The 21,757-nt window shown below is 39.4% G+C and overlaps 1 protein-coding gene and 1 pseudogene across 5 annotated transcripts in view; both read left to right on the top strand.

The window, feature by feature from the left end:
• Positions 1 to 21,757, top strand: part of Wars2 (tryptophanyl tRNA synthetase 2, mitochondrial) — a 171,690-nt gene that overhangs the window by 108,724 nt on the left and 41,209 nt on the right. For 4 of the 5 annotated variants that reach the window (XM_004667509.2, XM_045138747.1, XM_045138748.1 and 1 more), the window contains 2 exons: positions 14,115 to 14,195; positions 15,667 to 15,752. In XM_004667509.2, coding sequence (XP_004667566.2) covers positions 14,115 to 14,195; positions 15,667 to 15,752 — 167 coding nt within the window. The remainder of the gene's footprint in view (positions 1 to 14,114; positions 14,196 to 15,666; positions 15,753 to 21,757) is intronic. The other variant, XM_045138750.1, reaches the window with a different exon arrangement.
• On the top strand, positions 215 to 1,695 carry LOC123456078 (annotated as a pseudogene).

The following is a 21,757-nucleotide window of genomic DNA, read 5'->3' on the forward strand; positions in this document are numbered from 1 at the left end:
CATGAGGCTATACCTTAAAATAAAGAATATGTCTTAAGAATTAATTTTGTTGGCTCCCCTGTGAGGCTGCGGACCCTGAGCAGCGGCCGCAGGCCCAGGCGCCATGGCTGCAGAGCAGACCCAGCCGCTGCAAGGCTCTGGCAGCCCGGCACACCTAGTCGGTGTGAGCCGGGCGCAAGGTCCCGGGCCCCGGGGTGCTCGCTCAGGTAAATATTTCCATAACCTTATGGAGAGAAATGACTTTGAGACATGGCTTGATAACATTTCTGTTACATTTCTTTCTCTGACGGACTTGCAGGAAAATGAAACTCTGGATCACCTGATTAGTCTGAGTGGGGCAGTCCAGCTCAGACTTCTCTCCAATAACCTGGAGACTCTCCTCAAGCGGGACTTCCTCAAACTCCTTCCCTTGGAGCTCAGTTTTTATTTGTTAAAGTGGCTCTATCCTCAGACTTTACTCACGTGCTGCCTCGTCTCTAAGCAGTGGAATAAGGTGATAAGTGCCTGTACAGAGGTGTGGCAGACTGCGTGTAGAAATTTGGGCTGGCAGATAGATGATTCTGTTCAGGATACTTTGCACTGGAAGGTTTATTTGAAGGCTATTTTGAGAATGAAGTAACTGGAGGACCATGAAGCCTTTGAGACCTCATCATTAATTGGACATAGTGCCAGAGTGTATGCACTTTACTTCAAAGATGGACTTCTCTGTACAGGGTCAGATGACTTGTCTGCAAAACTATGGGATGTAATCACAGGGCAGTGCATTTATGGTATCCAGACCCACACTTGTGCAGCAGTGAAGTTAGATGAACAGAAGCTTGTGACAGGCTCCTTTGACAACACTGTGGCCTGCTGGGAATGGAGTACCAGAGCCAGGACCTAGCACTTCTGGGGGCACACTGGGGTGGTGGTTAGTGTGGACTACAGTGATGAACTGGATATCTTGGTGAGTGGCTCTGCAGTCTTCACTGTGAAAATATGGGCTTTATCTACTGGGACATGCCTGAACACACTCACTGGGCATACAGAGTGGGTCACCAAGGTGGTTTTGCAGAGGTGCAAAGTCAAATCTCTCCTGCATAGTCCTGGAGATTATATTCTCTTAAGTGCAGACAAATATGAAATCAAGATTTGGCCAATTGGGAGAGAAACCAATTGCAAGTGCTTGAAGACACTGTCTGTCTCTGAAGATAGAAGTATCTGCCTGCAGCCAAGACTTCATTTTGACAGCAAATACATTGTCTGCAGTTCGGCCCTTGGTCTCTACCAGTGGGACTTGCCAATTAAGATATTCTCAGGGTTATCAAGACACCTGAGGTAGCAAACTTGGTCTTGCTTGGCTTTGGAGATGTCTTTGCCTTGCTGTTTGACAACCGCTACCTATACATCATGGACTTGAGGACAGAGAGCCTGATTAGCTGCTGGCCTCTGCCGGAGTACAGGAAATCAAAGAGAGGCTCCAGCTTCCTGGCAGGCGAAGCATCCTGGCTGAATGGACTGGATGGGCACAATGACATGGGCTTGGTTTTTGCCACCAGCATGCCTGACCACAGTATTCACCTGGTGTTGTGGAAGGAGCATGGCTGACACCATGAGCCATTACCACTGACTGACTTTGGATGCCAGGGCTGTGGATTTTGGGTGCAACCTCTGTGGCAGCCAACTGAATGAACCAAAGTTCTTACCTAATGGTATCATCACGGAGTACACTGATGTTATCCAGGGGCCAGGGCTTGGGCAGGGAGGGCTAGTTTTATTGACATACACTGCAGCATGCTAATGGGGCACACCGTTGACTTCATTGTACTTAGTTACGTTGGTCAGTATAAGAGGATACATTTTAGGGTTTGTCATTCTTGAGTGGAATACTGGTTTTAAGTAAAGAAAGTTAAGTGATTCATTATTCTGCTAACTGGTTGCCTATGAAATCAGTCTCTTACTAAAAGCTTTTTACCATTAAAAAAGAGTTAATTTTGTTAGAAGACAGTTACTCTACATACTGTAGAGCAGAATCTGGTCCTAGTCGAGCCAAAACAGCTAGCTAACTTCTAATATAACCCTTGGTACAAAAACTTTTTGAAAGAAAGGATACCACTTGACAACCAATGATTTTTGCTTAATCTTGATAGCCATTGATTTTATGTACCATAGAAATTTTTATTAACAGAAAAAATTGTTTTACCCATGACTTAAATTTGATAAAGCTTAAACAAGCTATCCAGCCTGAAAATTAGTTTTTTTGTTCCTTAAGAGTTTGTAAACAGTTGAAAAATCTCTAACTTTAGGCTTAGTGTTTAGGTTTACCTTGAAAAATTTTTCCTACACATGCACATGTTTATCCACATACTTTAACATTTTTATCTAAGTACCACTCAAAAAGCATTTTTAGTGAGCATTCTATGTCCAATGTTGAAAAATTCCTTCCCAGTTCCTTCAATCAACTCATCTCACCCATAATTAACCATCTTTTTTTATAAGGCTATTAAGAGAAACTACACCAAATTGATTAATCCTATTATTCACTGACAAGCAAGTAGGCTAAAGACAATATTATGTCATTAAAACCAATAACACAGTTGGAAATGATTTTATGAGGAGTAATTAAGGCAAATTTTGTTGCTATCTTGAAGCAGGCTGGCCTAGTAGTCAGGTCAGTTGCCTCCTCCTTTTAAGTAACAGTTCATTACAATCTTTCTTTCTTATTAAAATACCTGATAAATTATAAGTCACCATTTCAGAGAGAATTCTGTTGTTTTCAATCATCCTCCATGTAAGTTGAAGTTGACCTAGAACATAAACTCAGTAATTATATTTATGATATCATGTAACAAAGTATGGCATTGTTTACGTAAAACTTTAGTTCACCATAGGCTTTAGTTAAACGTGACCATTTTTTCTTTCTTACCACTTCTTGGTGCAGGCACTGTGGTGGGTGGGCAGGGCTTGCATATACCTTAAATCAGCCCTGCCTGGCTTCAGCCCTGCTCAGCTCCAGGGCATTCTCGGGTCTGATCTAGTACATGTGGAGGTAATAGCCGAAGGTAATTGCCGAGACTGGCCAAGACAACTGCTAGAGCACAAGTCCGAGTACCCAAAGGGAGTGGCCATCCCTGGGATCACTGTGGAGCTGCTGGGAAAGGAGGGGCCCCACGAGGGGGCTGAAAGCAGGGGCCGTGCTGGGAAGAAGCTATAGGGAAGGGCCACTGGAGGAGGTGGAGACAGACGGGCTATGGCGCCATTGTCTGGGCACGTGTGAGCCCACCACCTGACTCTTGACTTGCGCTACTTTGAAGCACTTGCAAAGCCAGCTTGTAGTTTTACTCACTTTACTTACTTTTACTGTAGTTTGTCCCACTTAAAGAGAGTGAGAGGAAATTTCCTTCCTGATCTTTTCATTTCCTAGCCAGATAAGCTATGCAGATCCACATGTCTAGGCCACATGGATGCCCAGAAATCATCCAGGGGGCAACTTGGAGGACTTTTTCCCAAAAGGAGCCAGCCTGCCTCTGGGAGAGCTTAATTCCCTTAACATTCAGAACAGCCCGTAATCTATGAATCTGATTCCTTTTGGTGGGAGACAACATTAAAGTAAGTGAGGAAAAAGAGAAAAATAGCTTCCATCTGATGGAGGAAAGAGAAATAGATAGAGGGTTTTTGCCAACAACCAACGGGCTGTCGGGATCCAGGCAGAGGACGGCTGGCCTTCAGTTAACACCAAAGAGTGACCTCGGCCAAGAGACTTCAGTTGCCAGTTCATTGTGTCTGGTCCCACGTGATAGCATGAACAGAAAATAAAGGAGGAAAAAGAGAATCATTCCAGCCCTCAAAAATGTGGAGGCAAGGCTGCATGGGCAGATGTCTCCCAGTCCCTCTGGGAGAGCACTCACCTACCCTGTTGTCTCATAGGGTTCCTGTTCAGGCGCCAGCTGTGGGTTCTTGCTCCAGGGGCTGGCCACAGTCACCCTGAAGGCTCCCAGGCAACCAGGGTGGGTGACCATGCAAACGTTAAAGACTTTCAGGAGATTTAGTGAACAGCTCTCTCTCTCTCTGTTTATTGTCAGGGAAATGGGTTTATAAGCATCTGAGGGCAGGGGGAAGGGCCCTAAGGGGATTAGATGTACCAGGTTCATTCCTGATGCCCAATTAGCATATGGGGACATTCATTCCAGCAAGTAGGCAATGGCAGGGTGGGGGGCTCTGGTAATCTAGGGACTCAGGGAGTTGGGCTTGAAGGTGCTGGTTTAAAAGAGGTTTCCTAGGCAACAGGCCAAAGGTCACAGGGCTATGGGCAGAGCCTAAGTTCAGGTGTTCTGGGCTTGGACAGGGAGTGGCCTCCTGCAGCCCGGGTGTCCTTAGCCATGCCTGGCACCTCAGGCCCCTCTCCTGTAGGCTCCAGCCTCTGTCTGGCAGTGCCCGACATTGTTCTTTCTATTTCTGTGAAAAATGCATTTAGAATTTTGATGGGGATTGCAATAAATGTGTAGATTGCTTTTGGTAAGCTTGACATTTTCACAATATTGATTCTTCCAATCCAAGAACATGACATGTCTTTCCATTTCCTAGTATCTTCTACAATTTCTGTCTTGAGTGTTTTAAAGTTTTCATTATGGAGATCTTTGACTTCCATAGTTTGGTTTATTCCAAAATACTTAATATTTTTTCTTTTGAGGCAGTTGTGAATGGGATTTATTCCCTGATTTCATCCTCTGCATGGTTGTTGTTAGCATGTAGGAAGACTAATGATTTCTGTGTGTTCATTTTTTATCCTGCTACATTGCTATAAGTGTTTATTAGCTCTAACAGTTTGCTGGTTGAATCTTTAGGGTCCTTTATGTATGAAATCATATCATCTGCAAATAATGATAACTTCATCTCTTTCTTTCCAATTTGTATCCCTTTTATGTATGTCTCTTGCCTTACTGCTATGGCTAAGACTTCCAGTACTACATTAAATAAAAGTGGGGACAGTGGACACCCTTGTTTTATTCCTAATCTTAGTGGAAAAGCTTCAAATTTTTCTCCATTTAGTATTATGGAAAGTTTTGAGAAGCATTGCTGTTAGTTCTTCCATGAAGGTCTGGTAAAATTCACCAGTGATTCCATCTGGGCCTGGACTTTTTTTAGTTGGGAAATTTTTTTTAAACTGCTTGGATCTCTGTACTTATTATTTAAATGGTAATTTCATCGTGATTTAATTTTGATAGGTCATATAAATCAAGGAAATCATCCATTTATTTCAGATGTTCAAACGTAATGGAGTATATGCTGATAAAATATGTCCCTGTGATTTTCTGAGTTTTTTTGGTATTTGTTATAAGAGTGACTTTTCATCTCTAATTTTATTAATTTGGGTCTCTTCTCTCTTTCTTTTGGTCAGATTTGCTAAGGGTTTATCAATCTTGTTATCCAAAGAACCAACTCTTTGTTTCACTGATTGATTGGGTTCTTCATTTCTATTTCACTAACTTGTGCCCAGTCTTTATTATTTCTTCCCTTCTACTGATTTTTGCTTTGCCTTGTTCTTCTTTTTCCAAGGTCTTACAGTGAAGCATTAAGTTTTTTAAACCCTTTTTTTTTTTTTTTGGTTTTTCGAGGTAGTGTCTCACTCTGGTCCAGGCTGACCTGGAATTAACTCTGTAGTCTCAGGGTGGCCTTGAACTCACGGCGATCCTCCTACCTCTGCCTCCCGAGTGCTGGGATTAAAGGCGTGCGCCACCACGCCCGGCTAGCATTAAGTTTTTTACTGCAATCTTTCTTTTTTCTTTTATTTATTTTGGTTTTTCCAAGGTAGGGTTTCACTCTAGCTCAGGCTAACCTGGAATTCACTATATATTCTCAGGGTGGCCTCAAACTTATGGCAATCCTCCTACTTCTGCCTCCCAAATGCTGGGATTAGTGGTGTGAGCCACTACACCTGAAATCTATTTTTTTTTAACCAATAAGTCTTTATATACTATTACCTTATCATTATTATTTGTTAGAAGAAAAGGGGTGAACCTACAGTGCTGCAAATAAAATCGGGATGCATTGCCACATCATGCACTTGGTTTCACATGGGTGGCTTGGGTATTGATTGAACCAGGAGGTAAGCAGGCTTTTTATGTTAGCATCTTTACCAGTGATCCATCAGCCCAGTCATCGGAATTTTTTTTTAATTAATTAGTTTTGTACTCAGTGAATATAGTCAAGTTGGTACCATTTATAACCTCCTCCCTGTCCTCTCCCCTCCCCCGATCCCTCCTTGTTGAGGTATATGGGTCATGCATTGTGGGGTTACCCCTCAGTAATGGGTAGAAGGAAATGTCTTTGTGTATCATGACCCAACATGTGGCTCTGACATTCTTTCCACCCCATCTTCTGCAAATTTCCCTGAGCCATGTTGGGTTCATTTTAGGTCTGCTTCAGTAATGAGGCCTTGGGACCCTCTGTGTTTCTGGATATCTGGTTTGGTGGGAGTTGATCTCTGTATCTATCTCCTTCACCCTTGTGCTGGTACCAGGTTCATGAAGAAAAGAGCACTCTTGTTTATTTCTCCATTATTCTTAGTTTCAGCTGGGGCCCTTTTGAGGTATAATGGGGTGGTTCTGTTCTTAGGATCTGCGTGTATCTGAAAAAGAAGCAGATTCTCTGACAGAGAGTAAAGTTAGCACAAGATAAATGGGATAACCATTATTTTAGACAGAATTTAATAGGTGTAGGCCCTCTTCTAGCCCGCAATTGGTGAAAGCTTGATACTGGAAAGTGGGTTCAACTTTGGATATGGTTCTGACTTGTTTCCCAGCTCTTGCTTTGTGTTCTGTTCCACTGAGCAGATCAGTTAGCCAAGCAATTGGTTTCCCACCTTGGCTGTGTGCCACTATTGCACTTGTGTGAGCATCATGTCAAGTTGTTTGCTGCTAAGTAGGTTAGACCATGAGTTTCTTGGACAGATATTGATCATTTTGCCCCAGTCACCCATGTTGCATCTTCTGTCACTACGCGTGCTAACTCTCTGGGGATGACTGTCTTCCACTTCCAGCCATGTGACTCCATGTTACATGTCAACTGCATATGGTGTCTTCTGCAGTAGAGTCTTACCACTAACCTTTGGTGGGTCATCAAGTACTCTGACAGAAATCTGTCATTCTTTTAGAAAACGTGGTAGGTCTCTCTGATGAAAAAAAGATCATTGTAGGGCTGGAGAGATGGTTTAGCAGTTAAATGCTTGCCTGTAAAGCCTGAGGATGCCTGTTTAAGACTCAATTCCCCAGGACCCATGTAAGACAGATGCACAAGGGGGCGCATGTGTCTGGAGTTTGTTGTCAGTGGTTAGAGGCCCTGATGTGCCCATTCTCACTCTATCTATCTGCCTCTTTCTCTCTGTATCTGTCTGTGTCAAATAAATAAACAAAAATATGTTTTTAAAATGCTCATTGTGGATGATAGCCACCTGCTGGTACTGGGAGTTACAGGTCAGTGCCCATGAAGAGAAGGAAGATAAAGGTAAGTAATATAAAAGAGTTAGAGAGAAGAGGGAGAGAAAGAGGGAGAGAGAAGCAGTTAGAAGATTAAGGTCAGTCTTCATTGTTCCCTCTCCAGTGCCTTGTGACTCAGGTGTCCCCTCTAAGTGCCTGGTGAAGGTCAAACCATTTGGTCTGCCTTTTAGGATGTAGAATTTTATGGTATCATTGCTATTTGGGTCCAGATTTGTGTCCCCCCACCCCCTCCCTTGCCCTCCACTCCCTCCCCTCCCACCCTATTGTCCAGTTCTTGAGATACTTGGTGGGTATATCACCATCCTGGGTAGATTCAGTTTAGCTGCTGTAGATGAGTGAAACTACTGACATCTAATTTCTTAATATAGGCACTTAAAGCTATAAATTTCCCTCTTAGGGCTGCCTTCATTGTGTCCCAAAGGTTTTGGTGTGTTGTGTTCTCATTATCATTTGATTCAATGAATTTTTTGATTTCCCTCATGATTTTTTTTCTTGGACCCATTCATCAAAAATTATAAATCCAACAAAAATTACCTCCAGTGAGACTGGTGTATATGAAATGCCTGACAAAGATTTCAAAAAATTTATATTGATGTTCAAAGAAATCAAAGAAGAAATAAAACACTCAATGAAGATAACAAACTCCTGAAGGAACCCCAACAAAACACAGGAAACCAACTTAATGAAATATGGAGGTCAATACAAGATATGAATAAGGAAATAGAAATAACAAAGAAAATACCACTCAGAAATACTAGAAATGTAAAACAGAGTTAGTCAAATAGAAAATTCTGTGAAAAGTCTCACCAGTAGAATGAATCAAGGGGAGGACAGAATATCTGAACTAGAAGACCAGGTGGCAGGTATAATACAGTCCAACAAAGAGAAAGACAAACTAATAGGTAGGCATGAATGGAAATTTCAAGACATTAGGGACCCTAAGGTCAGACATAAGGATTCAGAGAATAGTAGAAGAACTCACTCCGAAGGCATAACAGATATTTTCAACAAAATCATAGAAGAACCCCCCCCACAGTAGCAAAAGAGATGCCAATGCAGATACAGTATGCCTATACAATGCCAAATAGAAAAAAAAAAAAAAATCGGGAAAGAACCTCTTACCATCATGATATAATTAAACTACAAAACACATAAGCCAAAGAAAATATATTGAAGGCAGTTATAGAAGAAAATCAAGCCACATCCAAAGGCAAGCCCATCAGAATAACAACAGATTACTCAACACAAACTTTAAAAGCTAGGAGGGCTTGGAATGATGTATTCCAAGTTCTGAAAAAGTAACTGTCACCATGATTACTTTATTCTGCAATGCTATCCATCCAAATAGAAAAATAAGGAAATTCTAGGAAAAAAAAAAAAAAAAACAGGCTAAAGGAATATAGGAACACTAAATGAGCCCTACAGAAAATACCAGGATGAAGAGAATGAAAAGCACACACATACAGAGCCTGGAGAAAAACCATTCTCAAATACTAGTTAATACAAGAGAATAATGGTAAAATGGGAAGAACTACAAAACAAGAAGAATGGCAAGAATAATTACACACCTTTCAATAATAATATCAACAGCCTCAATGCCCCAACCAAAGGCACAGGTTTGCAGACTGGCTTAAAAAACAGGATTTTTCTCTTTGTTGCCTCCAAGATACTCACCTTTCCACAAAATATGGACACTATCTTAGGGTGAAAGGTGGAAAAATGGTGTTTCAAGCAAATGTGCCTAAAAAGCAAGCAGGTGTCACTATCCTAATATCTAAGGATAGACTTCAGACCAACATTAGTTAGGAAAGATAGAGAAGGTCACTTTATATTGACTAAAGGAACACCCCATAACATATATGGACCTAATATGTGAGATCCCAGTTTCATCAAACACACACTATTAGAATTAAGGTCACAGATAACACCAAATAGAGTTGTAGTGGGTGACTTCAACATCCTACTCTTATCAATTGGCAGGTCCTGGCAAAAAAATAATAAATAGAGAAGCATCTGGATTAAATGACATCATAAAACAAATGGACCTAACAGATGTCTACAGAACATTTCATTTTCTGCAGCACCATCACAACAGATCCAGAGAAATTTAAAAAATCATAGCTACATATGATAAGAACACATACTCCACTAAGTTTGAAAATCTGAAAGAAATGGATGATTTCCTTGATTTATATGACCTACCTAAATTAAAACAAGATGAGATTAACCACTTAAATAGACCTATAACTAGTATGGAGGTCCATTCTGTTACCAAAAATTTCCTAACTAAAATATGTCCAGGCCCAGATGGATTCACTCATGAACTTTACCAGACCTTCATGGAAGAACTAACACCAATCCTTCTTAAACTTTTCCACAAGATAGAAAAAGAAGGAATTCTACCAAATTCCTTCTGTGAAGCCCAGGATCACCCTGATACCAAAACTAGCCAAAGGCAGAACAAAAAAATAAAATTACAGACCAGTCTCTCTCATGAACATAGCTGCAAAAATTCTTAACAAAATATTGGCAAACAGAATACAAAAACATATCAGAATGATCATTCACCCAGGCCAAGTAGGCTTTATCCCAGAGATGCAGGGCTGGTTCAACATATGCAAATCAATAAATGTAATACATTATATAAATGGAGTGAAGGACAAAAATCACATGATCATCTCATCAGTTGCAGAAAAAGCATTTGACATAAGCTACTCCAATAAATCCCTCTTTAAATGCATATTATTGTATTGGCTTGTTTCTTGAGAGAACCTTGACTAATACATTAGTTTATCAGTATCAGGCTTATGGAAGTACTTGCAATTCTTGTAATCACTTTAATGACACAAGTTTAAATTCTTTAAATAGTGTTTAAAACCACTAAAAATGCTAAACTTGAAAATGAGTTTTCATCATCGTTTTGAGCACATATTTTGTTTATTATATGATAAGTGACTTGCTAATGTGTCTTGAATGATAAAATCTTCCCTGTATTTGGACTCAGCCATCTTAGTTTCAAAAAAGGAAATGATGTCACCATAATCAGCATCTATACTTTTAAAAAAAAGTTTAACTTTTTAAGTTTTTTTATTTATGATACAGAGAGATCCTGTCTCATAAAAATAAGGTGGAGACACAATAGAGAAAGACCGTCCATGTCAGTCTCTGACTCCCACATGCATGTACACAGACCATACACATGGCAAAAATCAAATACTATACTTACCTGTCATCTAAATAACATTAAGCACTTGTTGTTTGCAATGGCATATTATAAACTTCTTAGTAATCACTGCAATTCACTCACCAAGTCACCACAAGCACATGTGTGATGTAATTCAACTGTCTGCACTTGGAAGATAATACTGGTAGGCATAAACCATGGTAAAAACTGTAGCATACATGTGTTCAAATAATGAGAACATATATATGCTTATTTTGCTTGACATTGTGATACAACATTGTCATCTACAAAATTCACATTCTAGAACCACTCAATTGAGTTATAAAAATTTTTTTCATAATATTTTAAATGTTTATGGTTTCTGTGTTGGGTCAAATTCATAGCTCTCCTAGGCTGCCCATGGACTTCTAGCCCATACCAGCTACCCAAATTTTATTCTTAAAAACAAATGTCTTATACATTTAAAACAATTGCATAGAATTAAACACACACAAATGATAAGCATATGTAAAACTGGTAAAAAAAAAAAAAACTACCATATGTAGATGTTGTCAAATTAAGACTCCAAATTGTGACATTAAATTTTAGTTACACATGATGTTCCCATGTGGGAAGCTTGATGGAAGGTATGTGGTCTCTGTGTTATGTCTTACAACTATATTTAAATCTATAATTATCTCAAAATAAACTATTGAAAGTATTTTAAAGTACTTATGATAATAATAACAACCATAATATTGACTAGCTAGTATGTGATATGTACTATTCAAGCACTATTAAGTAGGTACTATTTTTAGCCTCATTTTATAGACTGAAAAACTGAGCCACAGACAGGTTAAGTTATTCAAGGTCACCCTGATCATAAGCAGCACAAGTAGCATTCAGACTCAGGTCAACTTAATCAAAAGTCAGAGCTTTTAACCACTTTGCAATGCTTCTTATACCCTGCCTCCTACTCTCACTATGTATCTCACCCCAGTCATTCTCTTGAAATTGCTTTTACCTAGATCACCAACAAATCAGTTGCCAAATCTAATGGTCATATACTTTCTACAGATTTTGGTAATGTTCATATATCCAGTTGTTGTTGTCAGGCTGAATTTAGAAGGTTCATCTTGTCACAAAAATCTTCATTCTTTTTTGGCTTTTTTTTTTTTTTTTTTTTATTTTGAGGTAGGGTCTCACTCCAGCCCAGGGTGACCTGGAATTCACTATGTACTCTCAGGGTGGCCTAGAACTCACGGCAATCCTCTTACCTCTGCCTCCCGAGTGTTGGGGTTAAAGGCATGCGGCACCACACCTGGCTTTGTTTTTGACAGATCACTTCTGACTTGTTCATGGATAGTAACTTGGCCAGTTTATTGTCCTATACACTTGTTTTTTTATGGCTAAAACATTATTTGGTTTGTGGCTTCACAACATAGGGAAAAATATTATTTTTTGCTGCCTACCACTTTAGCTTGTTAGTTCTCTGACAAGGTCATTGTCATGACTATGAAGAGAACCAAATCCTAAAGTCCTCCCTACTCAAGATAAACTGAAAAGTTAGTTGACTTTGACCTTTTACTTATTTTTTCCTCTATTAATACATTTCAATTACTTTGATGCTAATTTGGAGACACCATGAGTATCTCTGCACATATGGAATGAAGCTTAATGTTCTGTAAACAAAAAACTATTGCAGGGCTGGAGGGATGGCTCAGTGCTTAAGGTGTTTGCCTGCAAAGCCAAAGGAACCAGGTTCAATTTCCCAGGACTCACGTTAGCCAGATGCACAAGGGGGTGCATGCGTGTGGAGTTTGTTTGCAGTGGCTGGAGGCCCTGACAGGCCCATTCTCTCTCTATCTCTCTCCTCTCTTTCTCTCTCTCTTTACCCCCTCTTTCTCTGTCAAATAAATAAATAAATAAAATATTAAAAATAAAAAACTATTCCAAGGAAAATACATGGATCCATGGAGACAGCACTGCTTTGTTTAATATCACAAACCAGCCATTTGAACCAGAGTTGAAGGAAAGGAATTGCCTTGCCACTTTCCATGTGTCCATGGTTATTTTCTGATTTCATTTCTCTGAGCCAATTCAGTAAAGAAGAATTAGGACTGTCTCATACTTCTGTGTCCCCAAAACAAGTTCTTGCTGTATAAGTCCTACTAGGAATATGTTTCCTTGATGACTGAAAGCAACTCTAATCCTCTTGCTTACATCCTGGGTTACTGTTTGCATCTGATAGATATTTATTTACAGCAGCAGTTAGCAATTTCCTTGGATAGTGTTGTTAAAGCCACTGCCTTCAATGAAACCCAAATGCTTTTTGGAAGAAAGATGACAGATTCTGCCCAGCGACTTGCAAAACTTTAAAAGCAATTCCTTGTCAAACACATGAAAACTCTTCCTTCTCTATAACTTGAGGAAAAAAATGAGTAACTCTTACACCAGATGTCAGATCTTTGCTAGTAAAACAGGCTTGGTTGGTTCAGCTCCATGCCTTTATATTCCCTTTGCAAAACCCACAAAGAACACATTTGGGGCCACTTTGCAAGAGCTGGCAGCAGTCTCTGCTTTTTAAGGGAATCATATGGACACAAAATGCCACAATCAATGGACTTGGAATCCCCAGGGCTCAGCAGTGGGATGCATAGGACTTACATTCTAAGTCATTAGTTAGAATGTGGCTTGGACTCAGTAATCATCCCGATTGTTGCCAGGTTTAGTTACATGATTCAAACAAAAATCATTTCAGGAAAATTTATTTTCTTGATGATAAGAAGTAAGGAAGGGAGGGTAAGGATGGGAGAAAGGAAGAGAAAGAAAAAGTATCTTCCTATGTTTAAAATTAGATCACAGCAGACTTGAGGTGTGTGTGTGTGTGTGTCTGTGTGTGTGTTTGATAGTCAGTCTTGGTCTTGTTGATTCATCTGCCTGTTCAAGAGGATGGGTCCCTCAGGGTTTGATGGAACTCCCACTGAAGATGTTGAACCAGACTTGGCCACATCCTTAGTAGGGGTATTGTAGAAAGGATCTAAACTCTGGACTTGTATTTGTACCAATTGGCTTTTATAATTTCTTCTTGACTTAAGTAAGATTCTATTGTCTACATCATGAATCAGAACTCAGCCCTTTCACCTGTTTACCTTTTTGTTTGTTGTTTTGTTTGTTTGTGTTTTGTTTTGTTTCATTTAGGGCCTCAGGCTGCCCTGGAACTCGCTCTGTAATTCCAGACTGGCCTCAAACTCACAGTGATCCTCCTACTCTGCCTCCAGAGTGCTAGGATTAAAGGTATGTGCCACCACACCTGACTTTCACCTGTTTTTTTTTAATAGCCTTAACTGAGTTTTCAATGATCTCAAGTAATACATACTGTCTTTTTAGTTCTGCATATAGGCAAAAAAAAAAAAAAAAAAAAAAAAAAAAAAACTGGCCTTCTTCTTTGTTAATTCTCTTGTTTATTTCTTTAGGTGTTAGAACACACTCAGTTAAATTGGATCCTTACCTGCATGATCAGACTGCCTCGACTGCAGCACTTACACCAGTGGAAGGTAAATCGATTAGTGCACTGATTATGAAACAAAAAAGGAAGTAATTTTCTCTTTTTATATATTCCTATGTCAGTGCCTGGGAGTCCTAAGTTTACTGGTCCCACTGGCCTGCTACTCACTGCTTCTGGGTATTAAACACAAGGTAAAAGGATTTGCCAAAATTCTTTCTGACTGACAGATCATATTTGTTATTTGTTTTTATCTGTGCTTAGATTGTCTTAGAAATGATTTTGAACCTACCATATTAGAATTACAATAGCAATTTCTAGACTAGTGGACCCTAAAATTGTCTTCCATACCCACTGGAACTAACAGGTAGTTGGGAAAGAATGTTTTCTTTGTAGGGAGAAGAGGAAACATATTTTATTTAACATTTAAATAAGTTGAAGCCTGGCAGCAGTTCAAACACACAGGAAAATCAAGACTATGCTTTTTTTTTAAGAAGTTCAAAAGCAAAATAAATTATATAATTCATAGTATTTTACTTCATTTACTTATGCAAATGTGTAACTCAAGGTAGGTAGCCCCCAACTATGTCATCACTAATAGTGTCAAGGGCTTCTTTTGAGCACATTTTCAGGGTTATTGGTTTCCTTAAAAATTGGTCTTCAGAAACCTTTACATATACTGAAGAAAGAAAGAGCTTTGAAAGTCTGGTGTGGTGGCACATGCCTTTAATCTCAGCAGTTGGGAAGCAGAGGTTAGGAGCATCAGTGTAAATTTGAGACCAGCCTGACACTACATAGTGAGTTCCAGGTCAGCTTGTGCTATAATGAGATCCTACCTCAAAGAAAGAACAAAATTTAAAAAAAAAAAAAAAAAAAAGGGAAGGGAGGGAAGGAGGAAAGAAAGAGAGAAAAGAAAAGAACCAGCTTTAAAGTGACTGTTGGAATCTTAATGGTCTGAATGTGTGCCTCCCCCACATTCATAGTTAAAAGCATAATCTCCAAGGGTGGTGTTTGGAGGAGGTAACCCTTTCTATAGGCACAGGGCTGAGCATGTAGCTCAGTGTTCAGAGCATGGACTTAGCATGAATAAGGGAGACCATAGCTCTAAAACCAACATAAAATGACAAAGGAGAGCCGGGCATGGTGGCGCATGCCTTTAGCCCCAGCACTCGGGAGGCAGAATAGGAGGATCACTGTGAGTTCAAGGCCGCCCTGAGACTACATAGTGAATTCCAGGTCAGCCTGAGCTAGAGTGAGACCCTACCTCGAAAAACCAATATAAATAAATAAAATAAATGACAAGGGAGTGGTAAAATAAATTCATTTTATTTGTGCCTAAAGCTTGGAGTACAAAGAAAGATAAGCTAGCCAGAAGATGGCTAGAGTTGCTAAGATGAACTTAAGTATAATGTTATTACAGATAGTTTTAGGCCACAGTGCACTTAAAAATAAAAATGTCCTAGTTGAGCAATATAATAAGATTCATGTCAGAATTCTTCCCCTTTTCTTTCCATCTCTCACAGGCAAAGACTGCCAAGCAGAAGCATGATGGGACAGTCGGCCTACTTACATACCCAGTTCTCCAGGCAGCTGACATTCTGTCCTACAAGTAAGGAGAGAGGCCAACCCTGGTCTCACATTTACTCATATTGATAAGAAGTGGGGGGTGGTTGTTTATTTTTTTTTGTGACAGGATTTCATAATCTAGCCCAGGCTAGTTTTGAACTTGTGATCCTCCTACCTCAAGACTCCCTAGCCCAGGGATTATAGGTATGTGCCACCATACTCAGGAAAGAGTGTGTGTTTTTAAAGGTAAATTATGAAAGATTTATTTTAAAGGAGACTAGAAATAAGAATGAATATAAGCAGAAAATGGTCCAATGCTAGAAGAGCCCTCCCATCCCAGCTGGGAGGGGTCCCAAGAGGGAAAATCCGAGAAATTAACGTAGCAACTTAGATTGGGTCTTTTTTATAAATCAGGTGTCCAATTGGGATGATTCTCATTGCCAAGTTCAAATGTATACGAAAACCTTGATTTGTTACTGAGCCTAGGAGGAGAAAGCAGACTCCAAAGGGGACCACCAAAGGGAGACAAAACCCAAGAAAAATTAAGGAGGAAGAACCAGGAAGTTTTCTCTGTTTATAACTTTTAATCAAACTGGAGTTCTCTTGCAGTCTCACCAGGACAGGGCAGGGAAGGGCAGTATCTGTGTTCATTTTGGCCTGTGTCATTAAACTGACTACCTATAAAAGAAATTTACCTTGCTCCTAATCTTTTCCCCACTCTTGAGAGGCAATCCTAACTACTATTAGGGAATGATGGTCACTCTAACTTCTTCAAGCTGAATAGTGTCACAGAGCATAGCAGTTAAGAGTTTTCTCAAAGGGAATTTATATAAAGGTCCCTGATGGAAAGCCTCTTCCATTTTTTGTGAATCAGTGTTATATCGCATTACCACCTGTGTGTAGATCTTTTTCTTTGGTCTATTACTTTTGGATCTGGGGTAACATTTATTTATAAAAGACTGACAGTAAGAATATTATGATTGTTATCAAGAGATAACATTAAGGAAGCATTTAGGATCTTTTCCTCTGTTCTAATGTTCTTCTTGCAGACTACACTCATTGGAGTCAAGTCTCTGGGTCTGTATGAACTCTCTGACAAAGAAGACAGGTGCCATACCAGAGCTTTAAGATACTTTATAGGTGGCCTATCATCTCCTGGGGCCTTCTTGACCTGGAAGCAGGAACCAAAATGTTGGTTGCCCTGTTAGCCCTGGTATCCTCATTGGTTTTGGCTTCTACAAATGGTTATTAAATACACAGCAGGACAGTTACACCAGTCTTAAAGAAAAATGTGGATGCAGAGCACATCTGATCACTTTTGTCTGTAGCAAAACAGAAGTAGTTTAAAGAATGGTATGAAAGCTTAAATCATTCTTTCTAACATTTAACTGTACTTGGTGACATTGTAAGCTATATCTAAAACATAGAAAGCATGTATTTCTTATCTTTACCTAACAGTTTTAACTATAGGCAAAACATGTTAGCAGCTGTGGAAAGAATTTTTGCCATAAAATTAAATTAATTGATTTGATAAAGATCTAGGCAAACATCTAGAAATTGCCGTTTCACACAGTAATGCAACTAAGGCATCATAAAGTCTTGGCATCAATGTTTTAAAATGTTTTTTGTTAATCTGTGTTGCAGTCAGGTTCACATTGCTGAACACATTTCTGCTGGCAAAAAACACCCAACCAAGAGCAGCTTGTGAGAGAAAAGGGTTTATTTTGGCTAACAGACTTGAGGAGAAGCTCCATGATGGCAGGGGGAAACGATGGTATGAGCAGAGGATGGATATCACCTCTTGGCCAATATCAGATGGACAACAGCAACAGGAGGGTGTGCCAAACACTGGCCAGGAGAAGCTGGCTATACCACCCATAAGCCTTTCCTCAACAATACACCACCTCCAGGAGCATCCAATTCCCAGATTGCCACCAGCTGGGATCCTAAATATTCAGCACACATAAGTTTCATGAGGGTCACCAGAACCAGACCACCACAACCATTGGAGGCAAACTTAGCAATTGTTTAAGTATAGCTGAAGCAAGGACAAATGATTCTTTGGAATTCAGAAATAGAGCTTAGAGAACAATTTTCTCAGGTGAAGGCAATTGTTTGAGTATGGAGCTGTACTCTGAAGCAGTAAATATTATGTCTTGAAACGTTATTTATTTATTTATGTATTTATTTATTTATTTGCTTTTAAGCAATTGGAGTTTGGGGGGGTATCAGAACTGAGACAGCACTTACTAAATAGAATCTTGACTAAGATTGTTTGATTATATATATCCTTTTTTATTTTATTTATTTATTTACTTTGGAGGGTAGGGTCTCACTCTCGCCCAGGCTGACCTGGAATTCACTATGTCTTAGGGTGGCCTCGAACTCATGGCAATCCTCTTACTTCTGCCTCCCAAGTGCTGGGATTAAAGGCATGCACCACCACATGTGTCTTAATAGAAATAAACCAGAACTTGTTTATTGATAAACTAAAACAGCTTGGTTTTAAAATAACCCTCTTTTGTCTAAACTTGACAAGATACAACCCTTGGTAAAATTTGTTTTCAAAGAGAAGAGCACAGCTAGATGAGCAGTGTTCTGTACATAATCCTGAAAGGGAAATCTGTAATAGCGATTAATCTGATGTACATTATTTAGAGGTATTTCATTCAGTCTAAAGTAACTCTGTGTTCTATTTTTGTTATCTATGACTATTAAAATACATGATGAAACTTAGACCAGATACTCAACAGCTTATCTCAAAATGGTATCAGCATTGTTTGTAAATAACATTCTAGTGCTATAATGTGAGTTAATGTACTTTGACCTTGGATTTGTTATTAGAGTCCCTCAATATGACTTAATATTGAAGAAGCAAAGATGTTATCAGGAGGTGGTGGAGGGGTCTTTCTTGCTTCCCTAAGAATTAAAGTCACAATGAATGAAACCATATTATTTTTTTCATAAAACATAAATGATAGACCCAGTAATGAACACTTGGCAAGATTATTATCATCTAGTGTCTTTATCTTTGAACATGATAGGTAATTAACTATCTTTCAAGTTAAAGCTTTCTCAAAGATAATACTCAAATATAGTTTTATAAAAGAAAAATCATCGTTGCTGGAGAGATGGCTTAGTGGTTAAGGTGTTTGCCTGCAAAACCAAAGGACCTCAGTTTGATTCCCCAGGACCTACGTAAGTGCAAGGTGGTGCATGCATCTGGAGTTTATTCATAGTGGCTAGAGCCTGCACCCCCCCACGTGTGTGTGTGTGTGTGTGTGTGTGTGTGTGTGTGTGTGTGTGTGTGCCTCTTTCCCTCTCTCGCTCTCTCAAATAAATAAGATTTTTTAAAAATTTAAAAGAAATAAATCAGCAATTAATAAATAAATCTTGATTTTGTTTAGGCTCAGTTTTCCAACTAGTTAAAAGGTTAACAGATATAGAAACATAGCTAGGACTGGAGAGATGGCTTAGCTGCCATGGCATTTGCCTGCAACGCCAAAGAACCCAGGTTTGATTCCCAGGACCAACGTTAGCCAGACGCACAAGGTGGCACATGCGTCTGGAGTTCATTTGCATTGGCTAGAGGTTCTGGCATGCCCATTCTCTCTCTCTTTCTCTCCCCCCTCCCTCACTGCCTTCCTCTCTCTTTCTCTCTGTCAAATAAATAAATATATTAACAAAAAGAAACATAGCTAACTTGATGAGACATTTTAAGCAGATCTACACAACCTTGACATTATGAGACATGTTATAAACAAATTTACCAAGTCATTAAAGAGTTGAATATGAATTATATTTATGACATCCAGCATATTAATTGTTTACATATTGTTAAATTATAAAGTTTTGGTTTGTTATAAGCCCTAGACAGACTTGGTTGTTACTTGTATTTTTCAAAAGGGGACTTTTTACTCTTTATGTTTTTCAGCAAAAGTGTAAGAGCTATATTTTAAGAAGACATAACAGACCTTTGGTGAACTTGGATGCTGAAGTGTCTTGTAAGCAATTAAAAAGAGAAAATATATTGAGAACTAAGACTCTCAATATTAAACTCTTGAGCTGCTCATCTCCTTTCCTTTGTCATGAAGCCAGGAGGCCAGCCTATTACAGGAGAAGAGTCTTGAAGGACACATTAGTTAATAAGTTACCTCTGCTTGAGTCTGATAAGCAGTAGAGCAAAGAAAGGTTGGACATTTTATTTAGCCCTTGGAGAGTCAAAAGATTCACAAATTGGGATGTACTGTGCATCCATCTGGTCATGGGGTTGATATCCACACTGAAAAAGAGGGGAGATGATAATAAACACTTTTCTATTACTTGCTGCCCTACATCATCCTTCAAGTTGTCCCCTGAAGCCAGATCAACTGCTGTATTCCTAGTAATTACTAGAGACCACAGGAAAAAAGTCTGTATCCAATAGGACTCTTTTAGCTTATCTATAGGCCCGAATACCACAGTATTATTCTTGCTTCAAGTTTTTAAACACACCAGCAAAAGCATAGAATATGTTTTATTTCTATTAGCAACCATTGCCCATTAAAATAATAAGTCTTCCCTGCAACCAGACAGCAAAAAGATATCACCTTGTCTGATGATCCCATGAAAGCCACACCACTGAATTTTCTAATTTTCAAAGGGCTTTCAGTCTGTCCCAACTGCTCCTCCTCATGGAGGGCAATAGTGGGGCATCATAGGGAAATAATCTTTGGCATGCTGGTGTACCATCCCCTCCCACATAACAGGCAGAATACAGGTGCGAGACACAAGGGAATACCATCCCAGCTCAGAAGTCAGGTGGGCAGGATGTATCTGCAGGAGGGAATTCCATTATGTAGAATTATAAGCTATATTCTTTGGGGGAAAGACTTATCTAATTGATAAAACAGAGCAGGAAGCATTTCCATTGTCAGAGGCGTGTATTATATGGGAATTTGGGGGTATCTGATAACACTGGAGACTTATCTTGACTCTTTTAGGCTACTGAAAAAGCTATTCAGAAGCTCCAGAAAACAACAGTCATGTAAAGCTCTCACTGAAACAATATCTTCTAGATTCTTGTCTTAGGATTCAAAGAATTAAAATCCATACTCCAGAGGGTAAGATTTAGAAAGATTTTATTAGATTATAGATAGAATTTTAAAAAGGGAAGGAAGGCAGAGGTCTTGTCCAAGGAAGCAAAAGGGAGTTTCAGGAAATTAAAAAGGCCACCTTGAGACCCAGATTGGGGTCTTTGATCTGAGCCTCCTGGATGGGTAGCTGAGTTAGTCAGTCTAGTGTCTTGATATCAGGTGTCTGGTCAGATTTTCTGGGAAAGTGGTAATTCCTTTACATTCTTTCCTTTCAAAAAAAAAAAAAAAAGGAGGGGCCAGGGAAAAAATAAGAACAAAAGCATTTATTCACCTCCAGTGATGAGGTTTTATGAGAAAACAAAAAAAAGCCAGATTCTCCCTTTTGACATTTCTGACCAGAAGTAAAGTAGAATGAACTAAATTTTCCTTCTTTGGGCTTAAAGACATTCCTCATTTTTTTACTTTATTTTTAAATAATATTTATTTATATGAGAGAGAGAGAGAATGGGCACACAACTCAACCAAAAGCAGCTGATCTGGAGAGTGCTTATTTTGACTTAGTCTTAAGCTGCAGGATGGCATGGGAGAGATGAAAGAGCAGTGGCTGAACATCATCTCCTTGTCACTGCAGCTGGCTATTAGCAGCAGGAGAGTGAGCTCAGTTCTGGCAAAGGGGAGCTAGCTACTGTAACATCCCTAACCCTGCCCCAACAACACACCTCCTCCAGCAAGCCCCTCCCCCCCAACAAAATTGCCATCAGTTGGGGATCAAGCATTCAGAACATATGAGTTTCAGGAGGCCACCTAATTCATACTACCACAAGCTAAACTGGCACACTGGGAGATTCATTTAGGTTTGACCTCTTTGACTTTAAAAAACCATGAGCCATGTTTCATAAAGGGATATAGTACCATCACCCCACCACCCTCCAAAAAGAAAGAATGAACGAAAAAGAAAAAAGAAACTGGATAA

This window comes from Jaculus jaculus, chromosome 19 (genome assembly GCF_020740685.1).
Source record: "Jaculus jaculus isolate mJacJac1 chromosome 19, mJacJac1.mat.Y.cur, whole genome shotgun sequence".
Taxonomy (NCBI): Eukaryota; Metazoa; Chordata; class Mammalia; order Rodentia; family Dipodidae; genus Jaculus; species Jaculus jaculus.